Source organism: Saccopteryx bilineata, chromosome 2 (genome assembly GCF_036850765.1).
Source record: "Saccopteryx bilineata isolate mSacBil1 chromosome 2, mSacBil1_pri_phased_curated, whole genome shotgun sequence".
Classification (NCBI taxonomy): domain Eukaryota; kingdom Metazoa; phylum Chordata; class Mammalia; order Chiroptera; family Emballonuridae; genus Saccopteryx; species Saccopteryx bilineata.
In genome coordinates, this window is record NC_089491.1 from 257,419,298 (window position 1) to 257,443,838 (window position 24,541).

Here is a 24,541-nt window from a genome sequence, read left to right on the forward strand (position 1 = left end):
TTAGAAATGAACACAACCATGGTTTTGGTAGTAGGATTGTAAATGAGTATTTGAAAAATTTGTTCTAATTCTGCCCTACAAAAAAATGTTTTTGAAAGACAATCATTCTGCTCTCCAACACAATGCACAAAGAAGTATCTCCAGAGCCCACCATAAAAACAGTCTTCAGGCCCTGGCCGGTTGGCTCAGCAGTAGAGCGTCGGCCTGGCATGCAGGGGATCTGGGTTCGACTCCCAGCCAGGGCACACAGGAGAAGCGCCCATTTGCTTCTCCACCCCCCCTCCTTCCTCTCTGTCTCTCTCTTCCCCTCCCGCAGCCGAGGCTCCATTGGAGCAAAGATGGCCCGGGTGCTGGGGATGGCTCCTTGGCCTCTGCCCCAGGCGCTAGAGTGGCTCTGGTTGCAGCAGAGTGACGCCCCAGAGGGGCAGAACATCGCCCCCTGGTGGGCGTGCCGGGTGGATCCCGGTCGGGCGCATGCGGGAGTCTGTCTGACTGTCTCTCCCCGTTTCCAGCTTCAGAAAAATACAAAAAGAAAGAAAAAAAAAAAAAAGCTGTCTTCAGGGCCCTGGCCAGTTGGCTCAGTCGTAGAGTGTCAGCCTGGCGTGCAGGAGTCCCAGGTTCAATTCCCAGCCAGGGAACACAGGAGAAGCGCCCATCTGCTTCTCCACCCCTCCCCCTCTCCTTCCTCTCTGTCTCTCTCTTCCCCTCCCACAGCCGAGGCTCCATTGGAGCAGAGATGGCCCGGGCGCTGAGGATGGCTCTGTGGCCTCTGCCTCAGGTGCTAGGATGGCTCTGGATGCAACAGAGCAACGCCCAGAGGGGCAGAGCATCGCCCCTGGTGGGCATGCCGGGTGGATCCCGGTCGGACACATGCAGGAGTCTATCTGACTGCCTCCCGTTTCCAGCTTAGGGAAAAAAAAAAAAATTAAAAAAAAAAAGGAATTCAAACACACACACACACACACACACACACACACACAAAACTGTCTTCAGGGCATCCAAGAGACCCCAGCAGCACCAGGATGAAGGCCACATTGTTGCTAGTTATGTGGAATACAATGAAGGACAACCCCTCAGTATGGAGTTGAGCTGCTTTAATAAACTCATCATCTGCTATTCATTAGCACTGGCATATATATCACATATATATTAGGAAAACATTTTTTTCAATTCATTAAAAACTCTTGGCCCTGGCCGGTTGGCTCAGCGGTAGAGCGTCGGCCTGGCGTGCGGGGGACCCGGGTTCGATTCCCGGCCAGGGCACACAGGAGAAGCGCCCATTTGCTTCTCCACCCCCACCCCCCTCCTTCCTCTCTGTCTCTCTCTTCCCCTCCCGCAGCCAAGGCTCCATTGGAGCAAAGATGGCCCGGGCGCTGGGGATGGCTCCTTGGCCTCTGCCCCAGGCGCTAGAGTGGCTCTGGTCGCGGCAGAGCGACGCCCCGGAGGGGCAGAGCATCGCCCCCTGGTGGGCAGAGCATCGCCCCTGGTGGGCGTGCCGGGTGGATCCCGGTCGGGCGCATGCGGGAGTCTGTCTGACTGTCTCTCCCCGTTTCCAGCTTCAGAAAAATACAAAAAAAAAAAAAAAAAAAAAAAAAACTCTGTGGGAAAACTAATAAAACAAATAATAGTTGTCTAGAGAAATAATGTTAAAAGTTCATCAGTGTTTGAGTCTAAGATACATAACTGTTATGCCCATAAACTAAGAAAAAATTGACCTAGCTTGAGATGAGAGCAGTAACCTCTCTTGTATTTTTTTTTTATTTTTTATTTTTCATTTTTCTGAAGCTGGAAACAGGGAGAGACAGTCAGACAGACTCCCGCATGCGCCCCACCGGGATCCACCCGGCACGCCCACCAGGGGCGACGCTCTGCCCACCAGGGGGCGATGCTCTGCCCATCCTGGGCGTCGCCATGCTGCGACCAGAGCCACTCTAGCGCCTGGGGCAGAGGCCACAGAGCCATCCCCAGCGCCCGGGCCATCTTTGCTCCCATGGAGCCTTGGCTGCGGGAGGGGAAGAGAGAGACAGAGAGGAAGGCGTGGCGGAGGGGTGGAGAAGCAAATGGGCGCTTCTCCTGTGTGCCCTGGCCGGGAATCGAACCCGGGTCCTCCGCACGCTAGGCCGACGCTCTACCGCTGAGCCAACCGGCCAGGGCCTCTCTTGTATTTTTAATGTGACATTTTTTCACAACTAGTTTTTTTGTTTTAGTTTGTATTTAATTTTAAAAAGCATTTCCCCCATGTCCCTAATGAAGTTTGAAATTAACATGGCCTTTTCAATTCCTTTGTGCACCAGCATGAAACAGTTTGTATCAAGGAAACATCACAAGGTAGAAGCAGGGCCATATTACAGAGGACTGTTCTTTTTTAAGCCTTAAAGCACTATTTTTCATATTCTCAGGATTGACAAAAATGTGTCTGACTTGTTGCTACATTTTCTCTGCCTGGACTGGGCCTGGGTCCTAAATGGCCCACAAGTCACTGAAATGTCTATCAAATGCTCTTTGTAGTCAAAGATGTGAACAGGGGTATAGAAAGTTGCTTCACTTTCTTTGGGATAAAAATACCTCCTTAAGCAGAATAGGGAAGGTAGGAAATTGCTTCTATTCAGAAGATAAATTAATAAAGAATATGTACATGACTATATCATAATTCTACACACACACACACACACACACACACACGTTTCACTACATCTTGCTTCCTAGAAAAGGAATAAGAAACCTAGAGTCCAAGAATCATGTATTTTAGTCTTGACTCCATTTATTATCTGACTGAGAGACAATATCAATCTAACTCACAGAATTCAAGTTAACAGAAATGAAACAGCTTCACTACACTAGAATATAAATAATATACTATTAAGTAAACAATAAAAGAAAGGAAACGAGAGTTCTGGGAAAGGAAAAGTGAAATGACTCCTTACAACAAAAATGGGTAACTATGCATTAATGTTCATTTAATTGTCAGGATAGAGTTCAATTCCAATTTTCTTGTTATTTGCTTGTTATTTACTTACCATGACAGGAGGCCCAGATTAGGAGGAGAGATCCTCGTCCCTTCTTCAATGTCTGTCAAAGCTTTTCTTTCCTTTACACCTGGATCTTTAAAAAGAGGGGAGGAAAAGGGGACAAAATTGGCAATTTCCCCCTATTTGGTCATACCCTAAATAAAGGAACTATATTTATATAGACCCAAAAACATGACCAGAGTAAGCCAAGAAAGAGTTGAATATTACCCACCCAATTCTCATTAGTCAAATGCATACTCCATATGCCTTTGTGAAAATACAACTGGTCCTAACTCATTTGGGCAAAAAAGTAGCAAGGACTCACAATCCTAATGTTGCTAGTAATATGAAAAACATTATAAACCTTGGATGAAAATAATAGAGCAGTAATAATTGTAAAACCAACATGCAAGCACAAAAACAATATTCTTGTAATATTATAGAATGTTTTGTCTGTAAATTTAAAATGGATCCCCCTATCTGTAGGAACCAAACTGGCTTAGTAGGCAAAATATAAAAATATTGCCTTATTGCCCCAATATTTTATACTCATCTGAAAATTCACATAAACTGTGCTAAAAGCTTTACCAGGTTTTTAAAAACAACAAAAGGGGTGGGGAAGAAATACCGAACTAGAAACTTAAAGATATGCTATTGACAGCACTATCATCTTTAAGAAATTGCCTCAAAAAATTTAGTTTCAGCCCTGGCCAGTTGGCTCAGTGGTAGAGCATCGGCCCAGCATGTGGATGTCCGAGGTTCAATTTCCAGTCAGGGCACAAAGGAGAAGTGCCATTTGCTTCTCCACTCCACCCCCTCTCGCTTCTTTCTCTCTCTCTCTCTCTTCTCTTCCCCTCCTGCAGCCATGGCTCAATTAGAAAGAGTTGGCCCCAGGTGCTGAAGATGGCTCCACAGCCTCTGCCTCAGGTGCTAAAAAATAGCTTCAGTTGCAACAGAGTAGCAGCCCCAGATGGGCAGAGCACCGCCCCCTAGTAGACTTGCCAGGTGTATCCTGGTCAGGGCACATGCAGAAGTCTGTCTCTGCCTCCCCTCCTCTCACTAAATAATTTTTCCCCCCAAGTTTTCTTTTTTTTTTTTTTTTTTTTCCAGAGAGTCAGAGAGAGGGATAGACAGGGACAGACAGGAACGGAGAGATGAGAAGCATCAATCATTAGTTTTTCGTTGCACATTGTGACACCTTAATTGTTCATTGATTGCTTTCTCCTATATGCCTTGACCGCGGGCCTTCAGCAGACCGAGTAACCCCTTGCTCGAGCCAGCGACCTTGGGTCCAAGCTGGTGAGCTTTTGCTCAAACCAGATGAGCTCGTGCTCAAGCTGGTGACCTCTGGGTCTCAAACCTAGGTCCTCGGCATCCCAGTCCATCGCTCTATCCACGGTGCCACCACCTGGTCAGGCTCACTAAATAAATTTTTAAAAATTTAGTTGCATGCGAAGCCAGTCTTTCTGGTTTGCTAAACTTTCATTATTACAGGATATTTTACAGAGTATGAGATTCAATATTCAAAGCTGTAGGTAAGCAGGATGTTTGTAACTCAGGGACTTATACTGTACTTAAACATGAGTTCATAATTATTTTCTCTTTCTCTCTCTCTCTATTGGTCACTACTGTAGTATGCTAGATAACCAACCTCTTATTTTTGAAAACTGGTAAAAATAAAGTGAAAGAACTAGTCTTTATCCTGCTTTTTCTATGAAAACTGAACCTCTTTACAATTCAAGTATGTAGTTGATAAAAGGGGTATTCCACCTTAGACACAAAGAAGGAAAAGACAAAAATAGGTATCACCATTTTACAATTGCTAATGAAATACAGGATGCAAATAATGATATAGTCTATGTAAAACTACAAAAAATAAACCGAATTCTTTAAGTAACCTACAAGACAAAAAGAGATGGAAGGGAAACCTATATATTAAAAGAGAATTAAGTAACATGTCAACCAACTGCAATACTGTACAAAGTTTTAGCTGTCAGAAAACTAGTGTTTCACAGTAAATATATCAACAAGCATTGTATCTTTTAAGTTTTTAGCAAAATTTAAAGAAAAACTTTCACAGGCATCACAGAGTTAGCTGTCCCAACTGAAATGTACTCCTTGGCAGTGACACTGAACTAGGAATCAAATTCCATTTACAAAGTAAACCCTTGATCAGAACATATCCACATTAGCTATCTTCTCTGTCAAGTTCAGTTTTTTAATGAGTACAGAAATACCAGGACAAAGATTTGCCACTCTGAAGTAAAAGTCTCAATCAATTTAAACAATGCTATTACCCAGAAATGACGCCTTCCATTCTGTACACCAAATAAAGACTCTAAAATGGTGTGCTGCACTTCAATCATTCAGTCAATAATTACCTGAGAGCCTAGTATGTGTCAGACAATACAACACTGTGAGTTCATATTCCACCTGACCAGTGGTGGCACAGTAGAGAGTGTAGACCTAGGACACTTGTAGTAAGTTCAAATCCCTAAGATTGCCAGAGGAAACCAAGTATAGCTAAAATGTACTGAGTCAGAAAGAAGAGTGGTCCAACTTAAAAGTAAAGAAATGTACAAGAAGCCCTGGCTGGATAGCTCAGTTGGTTAGAGCATTGTTCCAAAGCACAGAGGTTGCTGGTTCAATCCCTGGTCAGGGCATATACAGGAACAGATCAATGTTCCTGTTCTCTCTATCTCTCTCTCTCAAATCAATGAATAAATTTTTTTTTAAAAAAAACCTATAATGAGGTCACCGGTTCGAAACCCTGGGCTTGCCTGGTCAAGGCACATATGGGAGTCGATGCTTCCAGCTCCTCCCCCCTTCTCTCTCTCTGTCTCTCTCTCCTCTCTAAAATGAATAAATAAAATAAAAAAATTAAAAAAACAAAAAAAACCTATAAAAATACTACCACCACAATATAAAAAACTGAGTCAGTACTGTTATTCTAACAGAAGTAAACACTTCTTAATTTCTTAGTTATAATAGTAATGCATACTTTTTGTAAGAAATTTTAAAATACAGGTGTAAAAAACAAGTACCCTCATTTATATACCGCTTGTGGGAATATAAAATGGAACAGCCTTGGAAAATAGCTTGGCAGTTCCGCAAACTAACGTAGAGCTAGCATCTGATATATCAATTCCATTCCTACCTATCTTGCCAAGAGAGACAAAAATATATATCCACACCAATACTTACACACATTTGTAACAGCATTACCCAAAATAGTCAAAAGGTGGAAACAACTCAAATGTCTACTGATGGATGAATGAATAGACAAAATGTTGTACACCCCAAAATGGACTATATTAAGCTATAAAAAGAAATGAAGTACTGCTACAGGCTTCAATATGGATGAACCTTGAACACTTATGCTAAGTAATCTATAGTGGATTAACGATTCTTTATAGCTGGGAAATGAAAAGGAGGGTAATAGCTAAAGGATATGGAGTTTCTTTCTGAAGAGATAAAATGTTCTAAAATTGACTGTGGTTATGGTTGTATGACATCATGAATATACTAAGCCTTTGAACTGTATACATCAAATGGATCAAATTTGGCTATAAGAATGATATCTCAATAAGTCTGTATTTTATTAAAATACGTACAAGTTCCCTTCTCACTCACTACTACCCTTCACCTACACGTAAGTACAACCACTGTTAATGAATTTATAATTTTGTCCTAACACTTCTCCATGCATATACAAAGACACACATAATCTATCAAAAAAAAATTTTTTTTTTTTTTTTTTTTCATTTTTCTGAAGCTGGAAACAGGGAGAGACAGTCAGACAGACTCCCGCATGCGCCCGACCGGGATCCACCCGGCACGCCCACCAGGGGCGACGCTCTGCCCACCAGGGGGCGATGCTCTGCCCATCCTGGGCGTCGCCATGTTGCGACCAGAGCCACTCTAGCGCCTGGGGCAGAGGCCACAGAGCCATCCCCAGCGCCCGGGCCATCTTTGCTCCAATGGAGCCTTGGCTGCGGGAGGGGAAGAGAGAGACAGAGAGGAAAGCGCGGCGGAGGGGTGGAGAAGCAAATGGGCGCTTCTCCTGTGTGCCCTGGCCGGGAATCGAACCCGGGTCCTCCGCACGCTAGGCCGACGCTCTACCGCTGAGCCAACCGGCCAGGGCCTATCAAAAAATTTTAATGAGGGTGGAGGGGTATACTGTATTCATTGTTCTGCAACTTTTTCTTAAAATTAATGTATGAAATCTTTCCTGTGTCAGTACATACTTGCAGATGGCTGTTCAGTATTCCATTACATTCCCATATACCAGTGATCCCCAACCCTGGGGCCGCAGACTGGTATCGGTCCGTGGGCCATTTGGTACCGGTCCACAGAGAAAGAATAAATAACTTACATTATTTCCATTTTATTTATATTTAAGTCTGAACGATGTTTTATTTTTTAAAAATGACCAGATTCCCTCTGTTACATCTGTCTAAGACTCATTCTTGACCAGGTGTCCCCAAACTTTTTACACAGGGGGCCAGTTCACTGTCCCACAGACCATTGGAGGGCCGGACTATAAAAAAGACTATGAACAAATCCCTATGCACACTGCACATATCTTATTTTAAAGTAAAAAAAAAAAAAAACAGGAACAAATACAATATTTAAAATAAAGAACAAGTAAATTTAAATCAACAAACTGACCAGTATTTCAATGGGAACTATGCTCCTCTCACTGAGCACCAATGAAAGAGGTGCCCCTTCCGGAAGTGCGGCAGGGGCCGGATAAATGGCCTCAGGGGGCCGTAGTTTGGGGACCCCTGCTCTTGATGTTTGTCTCGGTCACGTGATACGTTGCCGCTAAAATTAAACCCATAAACTAGCAAAATGAGTGAAAAACAAAATTCCATCAAAAGTTTTTTTGCGAAGTGGAAAAGGGCCAGTGAGGAGACAGAAGAACCTACGACCTCGAAGAAAAAGAAGGCTTCATTTAACAGACAATACCAGGAGTCCTACTTGAAGTATGGATTTATCGCAACTGATGATTCTTGCACTCCAAGGCCACTCTGCATAATATGTGGTGACCGGCTAAGTAATGAGGCAATGATGCCTTCAAAACTGCTTCGCCACTTGGAGACCAAGCACTCTACTTTAAAAGATAAGACTTCTGAGTATTTCGAAAGAAAAAAGCACGAACAAGAAGGACAGAAACAATTACTGGTGGCCACTACATCAATAAATGCGAGTGCACTGAGAGCATCATACTTGGTGGCTAATCGTATTGCTAAGGCTAAGAAGCCATTCACCATTGGTGAAGAATTGATCCTTCCAGCCACTAAAGACATTTGTCGTGAACTTCTAGGAGAGGCTGCGGTTAAAAACATAGCACAGATGCCTCTTTCGGCTACCACCGTCACATGGCGCTCTGAGGAAATAGCAGAGGACATCGAATCACAATTGTTGGAAAGGATTAATAAATCGCTGTACTACGCTCTCCAGGCTGACGAATCTACAGATATTGACAACACGGCAATGCTACTTGTTTACGTGCATTATCTTTATCAAGAGGATGTGCATGAGGATATGTAATGTGCACTATCACTGCCAACCAAAATCACAGCCGCAGAACTATTTAAATTGCTGGATGACTATGTATCAGGATAAGTGAAATAGTCTTTTTGTGTCGGCATATGCACAGATGGAGCTGCTGCTATGACCGGAAGGATGTCTGGTTTAACTACCCGGATTAAGGAGGTTGCACCTGAATGCGAGTCTATGCATTGTGTCATTCACAGAGAAATGCTGGCTAGCCGAAATATACCACCGGAATTAACAGCATATTGAATGATGTTGTTAAAGTTATTAACCACATCAAAGCACATGCCCTTCATTCACGCCTGTTCGGGCAGCTTTGTGAGGAAATGAACGCGGAGCACAGACACCTTCTCTTATACACAGAAATAAGATGGTTATCCTGAGGGAGGTCACTGGCCAGAGTGTTTGAATTACTACAGCCGCTGCATAGATTTCTCTCAGAAAAAAAGTCACTGCTAGCAGCACATTTCAGTGACGAGGAATGGGTCGCAAAACTTGCTTACTTGTGCGACATATTTAACCTCCTCAATGAACTCAATCAGTCACTTCAAGGGAAAATGACAACTGTCTTCAAGTTGGCAGATAAAGTAGCTGCATTTAAAGCCAAACTGGATTTGTGGGGACGACGCGTGAACAGAGGTATATTTGACATGTTTCAAACATTCACGGGAATTTTGGAAGAGACTGAGCCCAAGCCTTCATTGTCCCAGCTGGTGCACAATCACCTGTATTTGCTTTTAAAAGAGTTTGAACGCTACTTCCCAACCACAAAAGACCCATGAATTGCCAAGGAATGGATCCGCGATCCATTTGTCAACAAACCTGGTGAATCCAATGTGTCTATGCAAGAAGAGGACCAACCACTGGAGATCGCAAATGACGGCGGCCTTAAAAATATGTTCGAGACTACAACTCTGCCAGTGTTTTGAATTAAAGTCATGGCAGAGTACCCCGAGATTGCCACAAAAGCACTAAAAACTCTGTTGCCATTTCCAACATCCTATTTGTGTGAAGCGGGATCTTCTGCAGTGACAGCAACCAAAACAAAATTACGGAATAGAATGGACACAAGCAACACACTTCGGGTGTCATTGTCTTCCATTACCCCTAGATGGGACCGTCTCGTTGCAGAGAAACAAGCTCAGGGCTTTCATTGATTTAGCATTATGGTTGTTGAGAGAGAGGCTACTATCTCTCATTTTATATAAACATTATAATAACCCTTAACTTACAATATTCATAACAATGGTGAGTTGTAGTTTTCATGCACTTTATATTTGTTTTTGTGTTGTATCTTATTTTTTATTTATTTTTTTTCTGAAGCTGGAAACAGGGAGGCAGTCAGACAGACTCCTGCATGCACCTGACCGGGATCCACCCGGCACGCCCACCACAGGGCGATGCTCTGCCCATCCGGGGCGTCACTCTGTTGCGACCAGAGCCACTCTAGCGCCTGAGGCAGAGGCCATGGAGCCATCCCCAGCGCCTGGGCCATCTTTGCTCCAATGGAGTCTTGGCTATGGGAGGGGAAGAGAGAGACAGAGAGGAAGGAGAGGGGGAGGGGTGGAGAAGCAAATGCGCGCTTCTCCTGTGTGCCCTGGACGGGAATTGAACCCAGGACTTCCACACACCAGGCCGACACTCTACCACTGAGAAAACCAGCCAGGGCCATGTATCTTATTTTTAAGGCATGTTTAAACGTTACCATAGCGGCTGGAAAGGGTTTGGAGGCAGAGAGGATGTTATTCATGTTATGTTGTTGGCGCGATGTTAGGAGGACGCTTCTAATAAAGTTGCATACGAGTACACGGTAGATTCCTGTTTATTTTTATTGTCTTAGGTTCATGACTGGTAGCAAGCCTGAACCTATCATATTACATATTGATGTCAGACATGAAATGTCAGAATAACAAATTTAAATACAGCCTGAATGTATACATGCTCAATCTTCCTTTAACTTAGCCCAATAAATATCGTAAGTTTGACAATTATATTTAAAAATACCACAGTTTATATGCCAGTCACATAATTTTATTTTGTGCATTTATCCGCCCCACCCTAAAGGCCGGTCCATGAAAATATTTTCTGACATTAAACCGGTCTGTGGCCCAAAAAAGGTTGGGGACCACTGCCATATACCATAACTTAACCATTCATCAACTGCTGAAACATTTAAGTAATAACCACCCTTGCCCATATCTCCACACAAGTACTTATTATGTAGCACTGATTCTTTAAAATTAATTTACTTCATGAAAAGATACACACTTTTTTGAGGGGGATGGAGTCATTATTGTCAAAGACTACATATACTTTTTCTTCTATTTATAAAAAATAATTAACAGTTATCAACTTGGTAGAAGATTTACCATTCTATCATTTAAAAGGTTAAAATAAAAATATGCATATGAATTATTTATATTAATTATGAAGCATGTTTCTGCATATACAGAAAAATGATACAATGACTTAAAGAGGGGAGTACAGACTTTGAGTTTATATACTTTTAGAATTACTTCACATTTATAATTAGGAAAATAATCTTTTCTACAAAAGATTTTTTTGGGGGAAAAATCAAAATAATATTGCATAAAAGGTTTTCACTTAACATAAAACAGAGTGTGAAGATAATTACCTCAATAAAGAAAACAATCAAGAATGTAGAGCAAGGATTCTGAGGGAAGATGAGATAGATGTAAGTCCTGAGTCTGCCATATACTAACTCAGGGTTCGGAAACCTATGGCTCGCGAGCCAGATGTGGCTCTTTTTATGACTGCATCTGGCTCACAGACAAATCTTTAATAAAAATAAATAATAACGTTAAAAATATAAAACATTCTCATGTATTACAATTCATTCATTTCTTACTACTCATGTTCATGGTTGCGGGTGGCTGGAGTCAATCACAGCTGTCCTCCGGTACAACACCAAATTATTACTGGATAATGCGTAACTTACATGGATCATTGTATGGCTCTCATGGAATTACATTTTAAAATATATGGCGTTGGCCTGACCAGGCGGTGGCGCAGTGGATAGAGCATCGGACTGGCATGCAGAGGACCCAGGTTCAAGACCCCGAGGTCTCCAGCTTGAGCGCAGGCTCATCTGGTTTGAGCAAAAAAGCCCACCAGCTTGAACCCAGGGTCACTGGCTCCAGCAAGGGGTTGCTCGGTCTGCTGAAGGCCCACGGTCAAGGCACATGTGAGAGACCAATCAATGAACAACTAAGGTGTTGCATCACGCAATGAAAAACTGATAATTGATGCATCTCATCTCTCTCCGTTCCTGTCTGTCTGTCCGTCCCTGTCTGTCCCTCTCTCTGACTCACTCTCTGTCTCTGTAAAAAAATAAAATAAAATAAAATATGTGGCGTTCACGGCTCCCTCAACCAAAAAGGTTCCCAACCCCTGTACTAACTCTATGGCCTTAAGGGCAAGTCATACTACCTGTCTGAGCCTCTGTTCTTTCATCTGTAAAACAAAAATAACAGCTACATAAAAGTTGTGAGAATTAAAAGATAATGCTTATATTGTGCTTGGTATAGTTACTGGCAAATAGAAATAAGTGCTTTTTAAATCATTCATTAAGTAAGATATTCCAAACATACAAGAATTCAGATAGAACAGTTCCCATTACAGTCCTCTTTTCACACAAACACACGTGTGTGCATGCACGTACTACACGCATACATAGTTACTAATTTTTTCTGAATTATTTAAAAGAGATTGTATACACCACTCCTTTTCCCCCTTTACTACTTCAGTGTGTACAGTACTTAATTCTACCTTCAATATTCCAATTTGGTCAGCCAACCAAATTATATACCTTACAACAAATTATTTCCTTGTATAAAGCATCCAATCTAGGATCACATATTGGATCTGTCATTATCTATTTAGTCCACTTTAATCTGGGGCCCATATTACATTAATTCAAGTAATATGCATTGTGGCATCAAAATCAATTTAATAATCTCACATCTTTCCCTCCAAACCTCAACCATGTTTCCTCAGGTAAAAATATAACACTTTTTCATTCTGTTTTGCAAAATTTTAGATGCTTATCTAAAATTAGTAACAATTCTAAAGTTAAAAATCTATAAACATTTAAATTAAAATGGCAATGTAAAAATTAAACACTGCAGAACCAAGTAATACATTAGGATTACATTTCCTTCTCTAAAGTTCTAATATGTAATCCAGTGGGCCAAATGAAAGGTAAGATTCTTATTCTAAGAATCAGTTAAATGACTTCTCTTTTCTTACTATAGATTTGATAGCTGGGGTCTGCAAGCTTCTCTGAACTCCATCATCAGTACCACGCCATGGATGGGATTTCTGAGAAATTTTTACAAAGTAAAATTTGATTGAATCTTCCTAGGGAACATAGAATCTCATCTTTCAGGCACTCCTTAAGGGGAAATGACTCAATTCTTTACTGAATAACTAAAACTTAACACTTGTAAACAATAGCTCAACCAAGTGAGATACTTAGCAACTTGGACTACAAGAACACAAATTATATACACTATATAAATCCTTCACTACTATACAGAAATACGGGGAAAATGGTATCATGAATCAACAAAATTATGATAACTAATCCCTGTTAGAACCACAGAATTTATTCTTCTTACCAAAAAACCCCAACACTGCCTGACCTGTGGTGGCACAGTGGATAAAGTGTCGACCTGGAAATGCTGAGGTCGCCGGTTCGAAACCCTGGGCTTGCCTGGTCAAGGCACATATGGGAGTTGATGCTTCCAGCTCCTCCCCCCTTCTCTCTCTCTGTCTCTCTCTCTCCACCTCTCTTTCCTCTCTAAAATGAATTTTAAAAAATTAAAAAAAAAAAAACCCAACACTAAAAAACAAAATAAATCTTAATTAAAATGAAATTATAGTGAGAAGACACTGGTATCTAGGACTCAGGAAAAGTTTATGTAAATTGAAAATTTCAAATATGAGAACAGTTCTTACCATCAAAGTGTTCACAATCCTATGGGGGTGACAAAAAGATAACTAATAAATAACACAGTGTGTGATAACAAATGTAGAAATATAATTCCATGGGACTATAAAAGACAAAGAAATGATTCTGATCCAACCACTAAAGGAAGGGTTTATAGAACACTGAAGCTTTTTTTTTGTTGTTTTTGTTTTCTGAAGTTGGAAACGGGGAGGCAGTCGGACTCCCGCATGCGCCAGACCGGGATCCACCCGGCACGCCCACCAAGGGGCATCACTCTGTTGCAACCAGAGCCATTCTAGCACCTGAGGCAGAGGCCACAGAGCCATCCTCAGCGCCCAGGCCCTTTGCTCCAATGGAGCCTCGGCTGCGGGAGAAGAAGAGAGAGACAGAGAGGAAGAAGAGGGGGAGGGGTGGAGAAGCAGATGGGCACTTCTCCTGTGTGCCCTGGCCGGGAATCGAACCTGGGACTCCTGCATGCCAGGCCGACATTCTACCACTGAGCCAACCGGCCAGGGCTACACTGAAGCTTTTTATAGTTGAGCCAGATTCTAAGCCACTGAGACAAAGGGTTAACAGAAATGGTACCACTGAAGAATAAGACCCCCCCCAAAAAAAAAGCACATTGGAGAGGATGTGAGGGACATTAAGTAGGCTAGGGTGTTTACAGCAAAAGGTGCAATAGATGTATGAGGAAAACAAGTGGCTAGTTGCAGGAGATGTGTTTAAAGCCCATTTGTGAAGAGGCTAAATGCTAGGCTCAAGGTTCTGGAACAAGGAAATGATTTGGATCTAAAAACTTAAAACCAGAGCAACAACTTCTTTTTTCAATAATATTAGATTATAATTTCCTAAATTAAACAGATGGCAGAAACAACAGGCAGTAATCAAGACTTAGATAGTAACAGACAGATACACACAGGTCTATGAAAAGGACAGGACTGGAATTAATACCCACACTGAGAACAGAACTAACAAATTTTTAATACTTGTTTTCTAGTTAAACATCAGATTAGTACCATTAAGTCTAATAATGAGGCTTTGGGTTTTTTTTGTTTGTTTGTTTTTGTTTTATTTATTGATTTTTTTAGAGAGAGAGGAGTGAGAGAGAGAGACAGAGAGAGAGAGAAGGGGGAGGAGCAGGAAGCATCAACTCCCATATGTGCCTTGACCAGGCAAGCCCAAGGTTTCGAACCGGCGACCTCAGTGTTCCAGGTCGACGCTTTATCCCACTGTGCCACCACAGGTCAGGCTAGGCTTTGGTTTTCATATAGATATATAACAACAATTTAAGAATATTCAAAACAAGAATTAAGTTTCAATTTGAAAGATCTCCTTGTTAAGGACTATTTTAAACGAAAGATAAGGGCTACAACTCATTCAATCTCCCTTTAACACAAGTTTCCAGGAACAACATATTGTATTATAGCACAATTAAATATAAAAAAAGCTATCTTGCTTGAGTCCTACTGAAAAACTACATACATGTTTAAAGAGTCAACATTAAAGTGAAAAGATAAGAGCTCATTTAAATAATTGTGTGCACGGACAAATAGATCTCCAAAATTAATCCAAACTTACCAAATGAAGTTTGTCCCAAGAACTTTTTCTACTAGAAAGTTTCATAAGAAAATCTGCAAAAGAAAAACCAGTATTTTTATACAATGACAGATATCTTAAAAATCAAGTTAAATCATTTAAATCTGGCCACAGGACTTTTCTCTACAAGTTAGAATGTCAGGATAAGACATTATTTTTTAAATGGTTAAAACGTGGACTTTTTAGTCAATCACAGATTTAAGGTTCACAGTTTAATTACAGAAAATTGGCCCAATTAGGCCTCAGCAAGCCTTTAGAAACTGCAGAATTTTACAGACAGAACTTTACAGGAACCTACAGATACTCCTATTAAAAGTTTTTCTTCAATCAATAAAGCACCATTCTGATGGCTTCTCAGGTAAATCTTTGCCGTTACAGGAATAAGTACTTGAAAAAACTACATATGATTGATTACAAGACAGCTAGGCTTAGACTTGGGTAGTTTAAGGTGTTTTAACACATAACTGGCTTCTACCAAGGGTTTTTTTATACATAAACAAAAAACTGGCCAGGGGAAGTGAGGTAGGGTGGGGGTATAATTTCTAAATACATACAAAGAATTCTTATATGTATTTAGATTCTTGTATGCAATTCTAGGCAACAATCTAACCTTTACAGAGATAAAAGACCTAATCAACCTGATTCCTTTGTAAGGATCTCTCTCAGTATTTGCAGACAACTCATCCCTTTGGGCTGATTGATTATGTGACATTAAGTCACATATGTGAACAAGACTGTACATAATAACCAAATCCTAAAATAAAGGAGTCTGTCAGCACAGCACATTATTCACCTAACCGTCAGAAACTTATTCTTTTAACTGAGTAAGAACCATAAAAGGGAAATCTAACCATGCAATAATAAAGTGTCCTAAGCATTTTACAAGTAGTATTTTTGGCTTCCAATAAGTTTTAATTTAAATTTTGTAACTCATGCCATATTGGAACTGTACTGGAAAGGAAATAAAGCTATTCATAATCTAAGACTTTCAGATACAAACCATTTTAAGTATCAAGATTGGTCTTATTAAATTGTTTAATAAGGTACAACAACACAGTACAGCAGGCAAGTTGGGGGATTTGTACATCCCTCGGAACTTTTCTTGCTACAGTATAATTTTTGCTGTGGGTTTGAATAATGAAATACATATTTTAAATGTGTTTTCCTTTTATTTTTCATTAAGGTTATTATAAAATTTTAAAAATACATATAGATATATTATGTTATCTATAATTTTACTTTACTTAGACTAAATATTTATTTAAAGGAACAGATCTTGGTTTGTGATAGTACGGATGGACCTAGAGGGTATTATACTAAGTGAAATAAGTCAGAGAAAGACAAGTACCATATGATTTCACTTATATGTGGAATCTAAAGAACAAAATAAGTAAACAAAATACCAACTCATAAATATAGAGAACAGACAGTTGACAGAGAGGAGGGAATTTGGGAGACTAGATCAAAAAAGGCGAAGGGATTGACAAGTACAAATTGGTAGTTACAAATAGTCACAGAAATGAAAATTACAGCATAAGGAATATAGTCAATAATATTGTAATAACTATGTATGGGGCGAGGCGGGAGGGTATTTGAAATATCAGGGGGACCACTCTGTAAAGTACATGACTGTCCAACCCAGCGGTTCTAAACCTGTGGGTCGCGACCCCCGCGGGGGTCAAACGACCAAAACACAGGGGTCGCCTAAAGCCATCGGAAATATATATTTTATTTAGAAATGTATTGTATAATAAATATGTATTTTCCGATGGCTTTAGGCGACCCCTGTGTTTTGGTTGTTGGACCTCTGCCGGGTTCGTGCCCCACAGGTTGAGAACCGCTGGTCTAACACTAGGCTGTACATCTGGAACTATACAGAAGAATATTACATGTAAACTGTATTTTAGGAAAAAAGAACAGATGCTGGGTCTCTTTGTCCTTAGCTGTTAAAAACACACACAAAATAGTATGTGTAAAGGCACATTCCACTTAGAAAGTATTCAATATTACAGTAGTCTCTCTCTTATCTGAGGGTGATATATTCCAAGACCTCCAGTGGATGCCTGAAACCATGAATAGTAACAAACCCTACAAATACTTTTTATTCCAATACATATACACCTTTTCACTTAAAGGGAGCACTGTATGGCTTCTCTTTGGCATATCCAAATTGTCAGCACCACTATTCTTGCACTCTGGGTCCACTATTAAGTAAGATAAGTGATACTTGAATACAAGGACTATGATGCCTCAACAGTTGATCTGATAACCAAGATGGTTACTGAGTGAGTAAAGGGCAGGTAGCATATACAATGTGGGTATGCTGGACAAAATAACGATCTGCATCCCAAGCAGGACAGAGCAGGATTGCTTGAGATTTCATTGTGCTACTTGGATCAGTGTGCAATTTAAAACTCCTGATTGCTTCTGGAATTTTCCATTTAATATTTTCAGTCTGCAGTTGACCCCAGGTAACCTAGACCACAGATCATTAAAACCACAGAAAGCAAAACTGTGGGTAAAGGGGAATACTGTACATACAAAAAGTGGTATGACACAGCTCATTGTAACTCAGTAAGTGTCAAGGTACTATAAGGCTAACCATCCAATGACATGCATGAGCTAAGAATTCAGAGGAGGGACAGCCCAGGAAGACTTAACAAGAAATGGAGAATTTTAAGTGGATCTTACAGACTGGGTGGGATTAAAGTAAAGAGAAAGAAGGGGTCAGAGTAATTCAAGAAAGGATGTCTATTAATACCACAGTGGGAAGAAAGCACATTTTTGAGAAACAGGTATGTCAGAATATTGAGTATTCAGGAAGAGCAGAAAGACAAGACACAACTATGGACTCTGAGTGCGAAGCAAGGTATCTAGATTTCATTCAGTGGTGGAAACCTACAGCTTTATGAGCAGGGAATAATAATTCACAAGTGGTGCTGTTAAATGGTAGAAAGCAGTAAGTAGAATGGTTTGGAGAGGGAAAGTCACTTAGGGTGTTCCTTAGGATGTTCAGATATGAATTGCTAAAGGTCTAATATCGTAACAGCAGTGAAAATGAGAGGAAGGCACCAAACTGAAAGCGTTAATTGCTTGAATTTGGAAAATGATTAGGAATGGACAAAGATAAATAGATGACAGATAGATAGATAGATAGATGATAAGCAGAGCAAGTCAAAGATAACTGCACATTATTAAGGCCTGTGGCAAATAGAAAAAGGATGGTGGTATCATTAATAAAAAGTAGCTTCCAAGGAAGCAAAGCCAGCTATGATATGCTGCCTTTAAAGGTGCCTCCCGGCACTGGCCGGTTGGCTCAGCCGTAGAGCATCGGCCTGGCATGCAGGAGTCCCGGGTTCGATTCCCGGCCAGGGCACACAGGAGAGGCGCCCATTTGCTTCTCCACCCCTCCCCCTCTCCTTCCTCTCTGTCTCTCTCTTCCTCTCTCGCAGTGAGGCTCCATTGGAGCAAAAGATGTCCTTGGCGCTGGGGATGGCTCTGTGGCCTCTGCCTCAGGTGCTAGAATGGCTCTGGATGCAACAGAGCGACGCCCCAGAGGGGCAAAGCATCGCCCCCTGGTGGGCGTGCCGGGTGGATCCCGGTCAGGTGCATGCGGGAGTCTGTCTGACTGCCTCCCCGTTTCCAGCTTCGGAAAAATGAAAAGAAAAAAAAAGGTGCCTCCCAATTAGATGAATGTCCAACAGGTAATAAGGAGAGGAAATGGCATTAAATTAAATAGACAGGTTAAGTCCCCGGGTAAGAATGATGGTGCTACATTTCAAGAAAATCACTATATCCACTGTAAGAATCATCTGATATGTTATAGAAATTACTTGATAATTTATTCTGTCAAGTAAATACATGAGAAGTCCATTAATACAGAAGTGTTTGTGTCAAGGTGCCACAAGTGTAAAATTCCAAGAGGGGACCAAACAACAGGCTAATTCAACACAACAGAAAGGTTCAGGCCTTCACCAGTTAGCTCAGTGGTAGAGCATCAGCCTGGCATGTGGATTTCCCAGGTTCGATTCCCAGTCAGGGCACAAAGTAGAAGTGACCATCTGCTTCTCCACCCCTTTTCCTCCCCCATCTCAGAATTTCTAAAAGCTTTGCTGTTGAAGTCAAGTATAAATGAAAATAGAAACAAGGAGAGAATTCAAAAAGTACAGATGCACTCACCTATCATAAGTTCACAGTGGTGGAGATTCAACATTTGACAAATACTCTGGGGTGATAAGCACTATTCTAGGCATTGGGGATGCAGTAGTGAACAAAATGAAGTTCCTTCCCTTATGAAGCTGCAACTCTAGTGTCAATGGTAATATTTTCACAGGGCTAAGCACATTCAGTGTGTCTTCCTCCCACTAAGACCATGCTTTGAAAAAGATAAAAAAGGAACAGTAAATTTTAAATGGAGGCAATGTCCTGACTCAATGAGGTCATAAAAAACAAGATGATTTGGCCCTGGCCGGTTGGCTCAGCGGTAGAGCGTCGGCCTGGCGTGCGGGGGACCCGGGTTCGATTCCCGGCCAGGGCACATAGGAGAAGCGCCCATTTGCTTCTCCATCCCGCCCCTCCTTCCTCTCTGTCTCTCTCTTCCCCTCCCGCAGCCAAGGCTCCATTGGAGCAGGGATGGCCCGGGCGCTGGGGATGGCTCCTTGGCCTCTGCCTCAGGCGCTAGAGTGGCTCTGGTCTCGGCAGGGCGACACCCCGGAGGGGCAGAGCATCGCCCCTGGTGGGCATGCCGGGTGGATCCCGGTCGGGCGCACGCGGGAGTCTGACTGTCTCTCCCCATTTCCAGCTTCAGAAAAAATACAAAAAAAAAAAAAAGGTAAAATAAAATAAAAAAAACAAGATGATTTTAAAAATAAATAAATAAAGATCTATGTCTCTTTCCTACCCCTTTTGGAAACACTAAGTCAAGTCTGAGTTTTCAGGGATCCAAACACAAATTCATGATCAGGGTACTACATTCTTCTACCAGCTGCAGGACAGAGATAAAGAGCTAAAATATTATCATTTCCTAAGCAAAAACCACAACCTTCTCCTTGAAAACAAAATCCAGTCTCTTGTCGGAAACTGTCAACAGAACTCCATGTAAAAACCGCATTTCTGTATCCAAGTCTTCTATAGGTAGTAAGTCTCTTGAACCAGCAACACAACACTTAAGATAATGTTCACTATAACAACTAAAATCTCCATTTTTAAGACCATCTGTCTTAATCAAGTGGCTGAAATACTGATCCAAAAATGTGAAAAGTCAAAAGCAAACTACTATAACTGTGCTCTAACATTTTTATATATGAAGATTTGGTTACACTTCAGATGCACCTTATTGCCTTTTTTGTATCTTGGGTAAGCAAAAGGAAGCCCTAACCATGTTCTCAGAAAAGATTAGCTGTGATCAAAGCAACTTGGGCAAATTTGATTTGTACCTCTTAAATTTAAATCACTTCTTTTACAAGGATTTTCCTTTTAAACCTAATCTTTATGCAAGAGGTAGGAAGGGGGGAAGCATAGTCATAGATGATGTCTTGGTCAAGACATTTCTGGTGGTGACCAGAAAGATTAAAACTAAAGATCATATACAATCTGTTAAAAATAGCTAATATTAAATAATTTCAAGCCAGAATATAAAACTTTATTTTTGTGTTCTGACTTGCTCTTTATAATCACTTCTGTATAGAACACATTCATTTCATAGTACTAACTCTAGGTATATTATTAAATCATTAATAGAATTGTAAGGAATTTCTGAGTATTTTCAGCCTCCATGTTCTTCCATAAAAAACTCACAAGGTATTTACAACAAAATGGTGGGATCTTGATAACATTATACGGAGTGAAATTAGTAAATCAGAAAAAACCAAGAACTACATGATTCCATACATTCGTGGGACATAAAAACGAGACTAAGAGACATGGACAAGAGTGTGATGGTTACTGGGGGTGGGAGGGAGAGGGGGTGCGGGAGGGAAGGAGGAGAGGGGGATGGGGGGGAGGGGCACAAAGAAAAGGTGACAGAGGACAATCTGACTTTGGGTGAAGGGTATGCAACATAAGTGAATGACAAGATAATCTGGACATGTTTTCTTTGAATATATGTACCCTGATTTATTGATGTCACCCCATTAACATTAATAAAAATTTATAAAAAAAAAACCTCACAAGGTAAACATCATCATACTATTGAAATTAAGAAGCAAAATTAACAGGCATTATACTGCTAAATATATGAACAGGCAAAAATCAATATACCAATGTTATTTTGAGACTTGCAAATTTACACTGCCTATTCTAACATGGTTTTCCTCTGGAACCCACCCCAAAGAAACAAAAACAGAATCCCCAAATCCCTCTCTTTATATCAATCCTTCCCCTCCTCACAGCTGCATAAAATGTTTCTTTTCTTGAAGGTCAACTTACCGTAGGAATTCAAGAGTATGCCTATGTATATAAATGAGCATAATTTTCCTATTTTCCCTAGGTTCTTGAGATGTTCAAAAGTAATTCTAGAAAAAATCTGGAAGTCAATCACACTCAGAAAACAGTTTATTAGTATCCCAAACCTAGCTAATCTGCATACTGATAATAAGTATATTAATATTATATATTAGGAATCTCAATATATAGTTCCTCTCTCAATCTATAAATGAATTCTTCAAAGTTCTGGTTCCCTCCACTCAGTTTTATGCAGAGTAACAGGCACCAAAATGGACAAGGATCAGAAAGCTGAATGCAAATGCAAATTTTCCTTTAATCATACAACTTAACAATAAAGAGACTTGAATTTTTAACTGCTGTCATCACAATTAAAAACTCTCCACTCCAGCTAGCTAACAGGTACATTCAGAGAAGAGACAAAAATCAAGTACATAGTAGAGGATATGTGCAATGAAAGAATCCACTCTTCTACTGGCCTAGTTAAAATGTATATACTAGGCAATTAGGTGGGGGGCTACTCATATTTTTTTTAAATAAGTCAATAAAAACCCAAATAACCTCCAATAAGCACACACTACAATGTGGCCTTTGTTTAAAATGGTGAGTTCAAATGCCTACTCTTTGGAAGCAGTTCTCCTCAATTATTAAATAGAAAAACAAACAACAACAACAAAAAAAAATTGTAGCCTGACCAGGCAGTGGCACAGCGGATACAGCGTCGGACTGGGATGCAGAAGACCCAGGTTCGAGACCCTGAGGTCACCAGCTTGAGCGCGAGCTCATCTAGTTTGAGCAAGGCTCACCAGCTTGGATCCAAGGTCGCTGGCTCGAGCAAGGGGTTACTCAGTCTGCTGAAGGCCCACTGTCAAGGCACATATGAGAAAGCAATCAATGAACAACTAAGATGTTGCAAAGAAAAACTAATGATTGATGCTTCTCATCTCTCTTCGTTCCTGTCTGTCCCTAACTATCCCTCTCTGACTCTGTCTCTTTAAAAAAAAAAAAAAGAAGAAGAAATTGTCTTAAACAGAACACCATCTTAAGAATCCCTTTAGGCCCTGGCCGGTTGGCTCAGTGGTAGAGCGTCAGCCTGGCGTGCGGAAGTCCCAGGTTCGATTCCGGGCCAGGGCACACAGGAGAAGCGCCCATCTACTCCTCCACTCCTCCCCTTCTCCTTCCTCTCTGTCTCTCTCTTCCCCTCCCGCAGCCAAGGTTCCATTGGAGCAGGGATGGCCCGGGCGCTGGGGATGGCTCCATGGCCTCTGCCTCAGGTGCTAGACTGGCTAGACTGGCTCTGGTCACAACAGAGTGACGCCCCGGATGGGCAGAACATCGCCCCCCTGGTGGGCATGCCGGGTGGATCCCGGTCGGGTGCATGCAAGAGTCTGACTGCCTCCCCGTTTCCAGCTTCAGAAAAATACCAAAAAAAAAAAAAAAAGAATCCCTTTAAACCATACAATTCGACCCATCTCCAGAAAAAGACCAACCCACTTTTTTAAACTACTAGTTTTTATCTCATGTGAACAGGACACATGTGATCACCAACCAAATACAAGAAAAAAAAACTTTTCACTGAAAGTCAAAAAGTAGAATTTATCAACATGTTTTACTTAGGAAAAGGAGGTCATAAGTAGTAAGTTAAGTGAGGACCTAATAAATAAACTTAATCACTTATTTTTCCTTTTTTGTTATTACATGACTGCATTTAAATTAACAACTCACAAAAACCTATGGGTTCACACTGAAGACAAAAACCAAATGTTAAATTTAATAAATCTTTAAACTAGCATTTTTCTTAACCCAATAATAAGTGGGGTTTAAATTATGAATTTCTTTTTTAAAAAGCAAACAGTCTGCCTGACCTGTGGTGGCCCAGTGGATAAAGCATCAACCTGGAATGCTACTTAATATAAATGCTTCATATATAAAAACTGTTACATAACTGTCTTTCTTTCCTCAGGCTGTTTTATTCTCTCATTTTTCTTTATAAGATCTATTTTTCCAATCCTTGTAAGTCTGAAACCATTCATAAGCATGCCTGGCCAGGACCACATGCAACCGTATCCAGTCCTTCCCCCACACAGATGATTACGCCTGTATCTTCAAGGTGTCTGCTACAACCACAGAGATTCCTCATCTTCCCCACCCCTGACTTCCACTGCTAGCACAGCACCAAAGTACTCTGGACTGTCAGTATAACATCTTAAAACTCTACATATCCTAAATAGAATCACTGGCTTCCCTCCCCTAAACCACACCAGGTCTTTTTTAATACTACTTACTCCACTGGGAAACTTGGTCTGCCTAGCTCTTCAAGAGAAAAAACGATTTGACTCCATTTCTAATAACAAAATCTGATACCAACTCTCACTGATCTCTTTGAAATTCTTAATTTCCATTCCATGCCACCACTGTCACAGCCATATGATCTAGCAAACTAGTTCTCAAATATGTTGAATTAAATTTAGACTTCAATTACCTACGAAACAAAACCACAGTTACAATTGAAACATCCTTGCTCAAAAAATTCATGTACAGAATAAACAACTTGAAGCTGCTTTTAAATTTTTCATGCAGGAGCTTTTGTTACCGCTATCACCTTTGCCTGATTTACTCATATCGGTTTAATCCATTTGGATAAATTCTATGTAGTCTCTTCAATTCTTGTCTTGAAAACAACTTTCATTATAAAAGTTTCCCTGCAGAGTTCACTGTATACTTTCAATATAGCTCAATTTATAATACCTACTGCATCTCATTATGATTATTTACATTTCCATCTGTCCAACTAGACAGATTATGATATCCTCAACAGGTCATTGTCCTACTCAACATTTGAACCCATCTGTTAATGAAAGTCATTACAATAGAGGTTATTGGGTAAGTATACAGGTTTTGGAATCAGACTGTTTTCAGTGTGAATTGTGGCCCCAAGTTTACTTGTTATCACTTTGGGAAG

At 40.8% G+C, this 24,541-nt stretch overlaps 1 protein-coding gene and 1 long non-coding RNA gene across 8 annotated transcripts in view; one reads left to right on the top strand and one right to left on the bottom strand.

Annotated features, from left to right (window-relative positions):
• The window catches only part of LOC136325580 (uncharacterized), a 306,971-nt gene that overhangs the window by 72,828 nt on the left and 209,602 nt on the right, over positions 1-24,541 (top strand). The window lies entirely within an intron of this gene.
• The window catches only part of MTMR3 (myotubularin related protein 3), a 138,099-nt gene that overhangs the window by 50,270 nt on the left and 63,288 nt on the right, over positions 1-24,541 (bottom strand). For 5 of the 7 annotated variants that reach the window (XM_066260182.1, XM_066260181.1, XM_066260180.1 and 2 more), the window contains exon 2: positions 15,121-15,173. In XM_066260182.1, the coding sequence (XP_066116279.1) occupies positions 15,121-15,165 (45 nt within the window). In that variant the 5' untranslated portion in view covers positions 15,166-15,173. Of the gene's footprint in view, positions 1-3,017; positions 3,103-15,120; positions 15,174-24,541 lie in introns of all 7 variants that reach the window. The other 2 variants (XM_066260178.1, XM_066260179.1) reach the window with 1 other exon arrangement.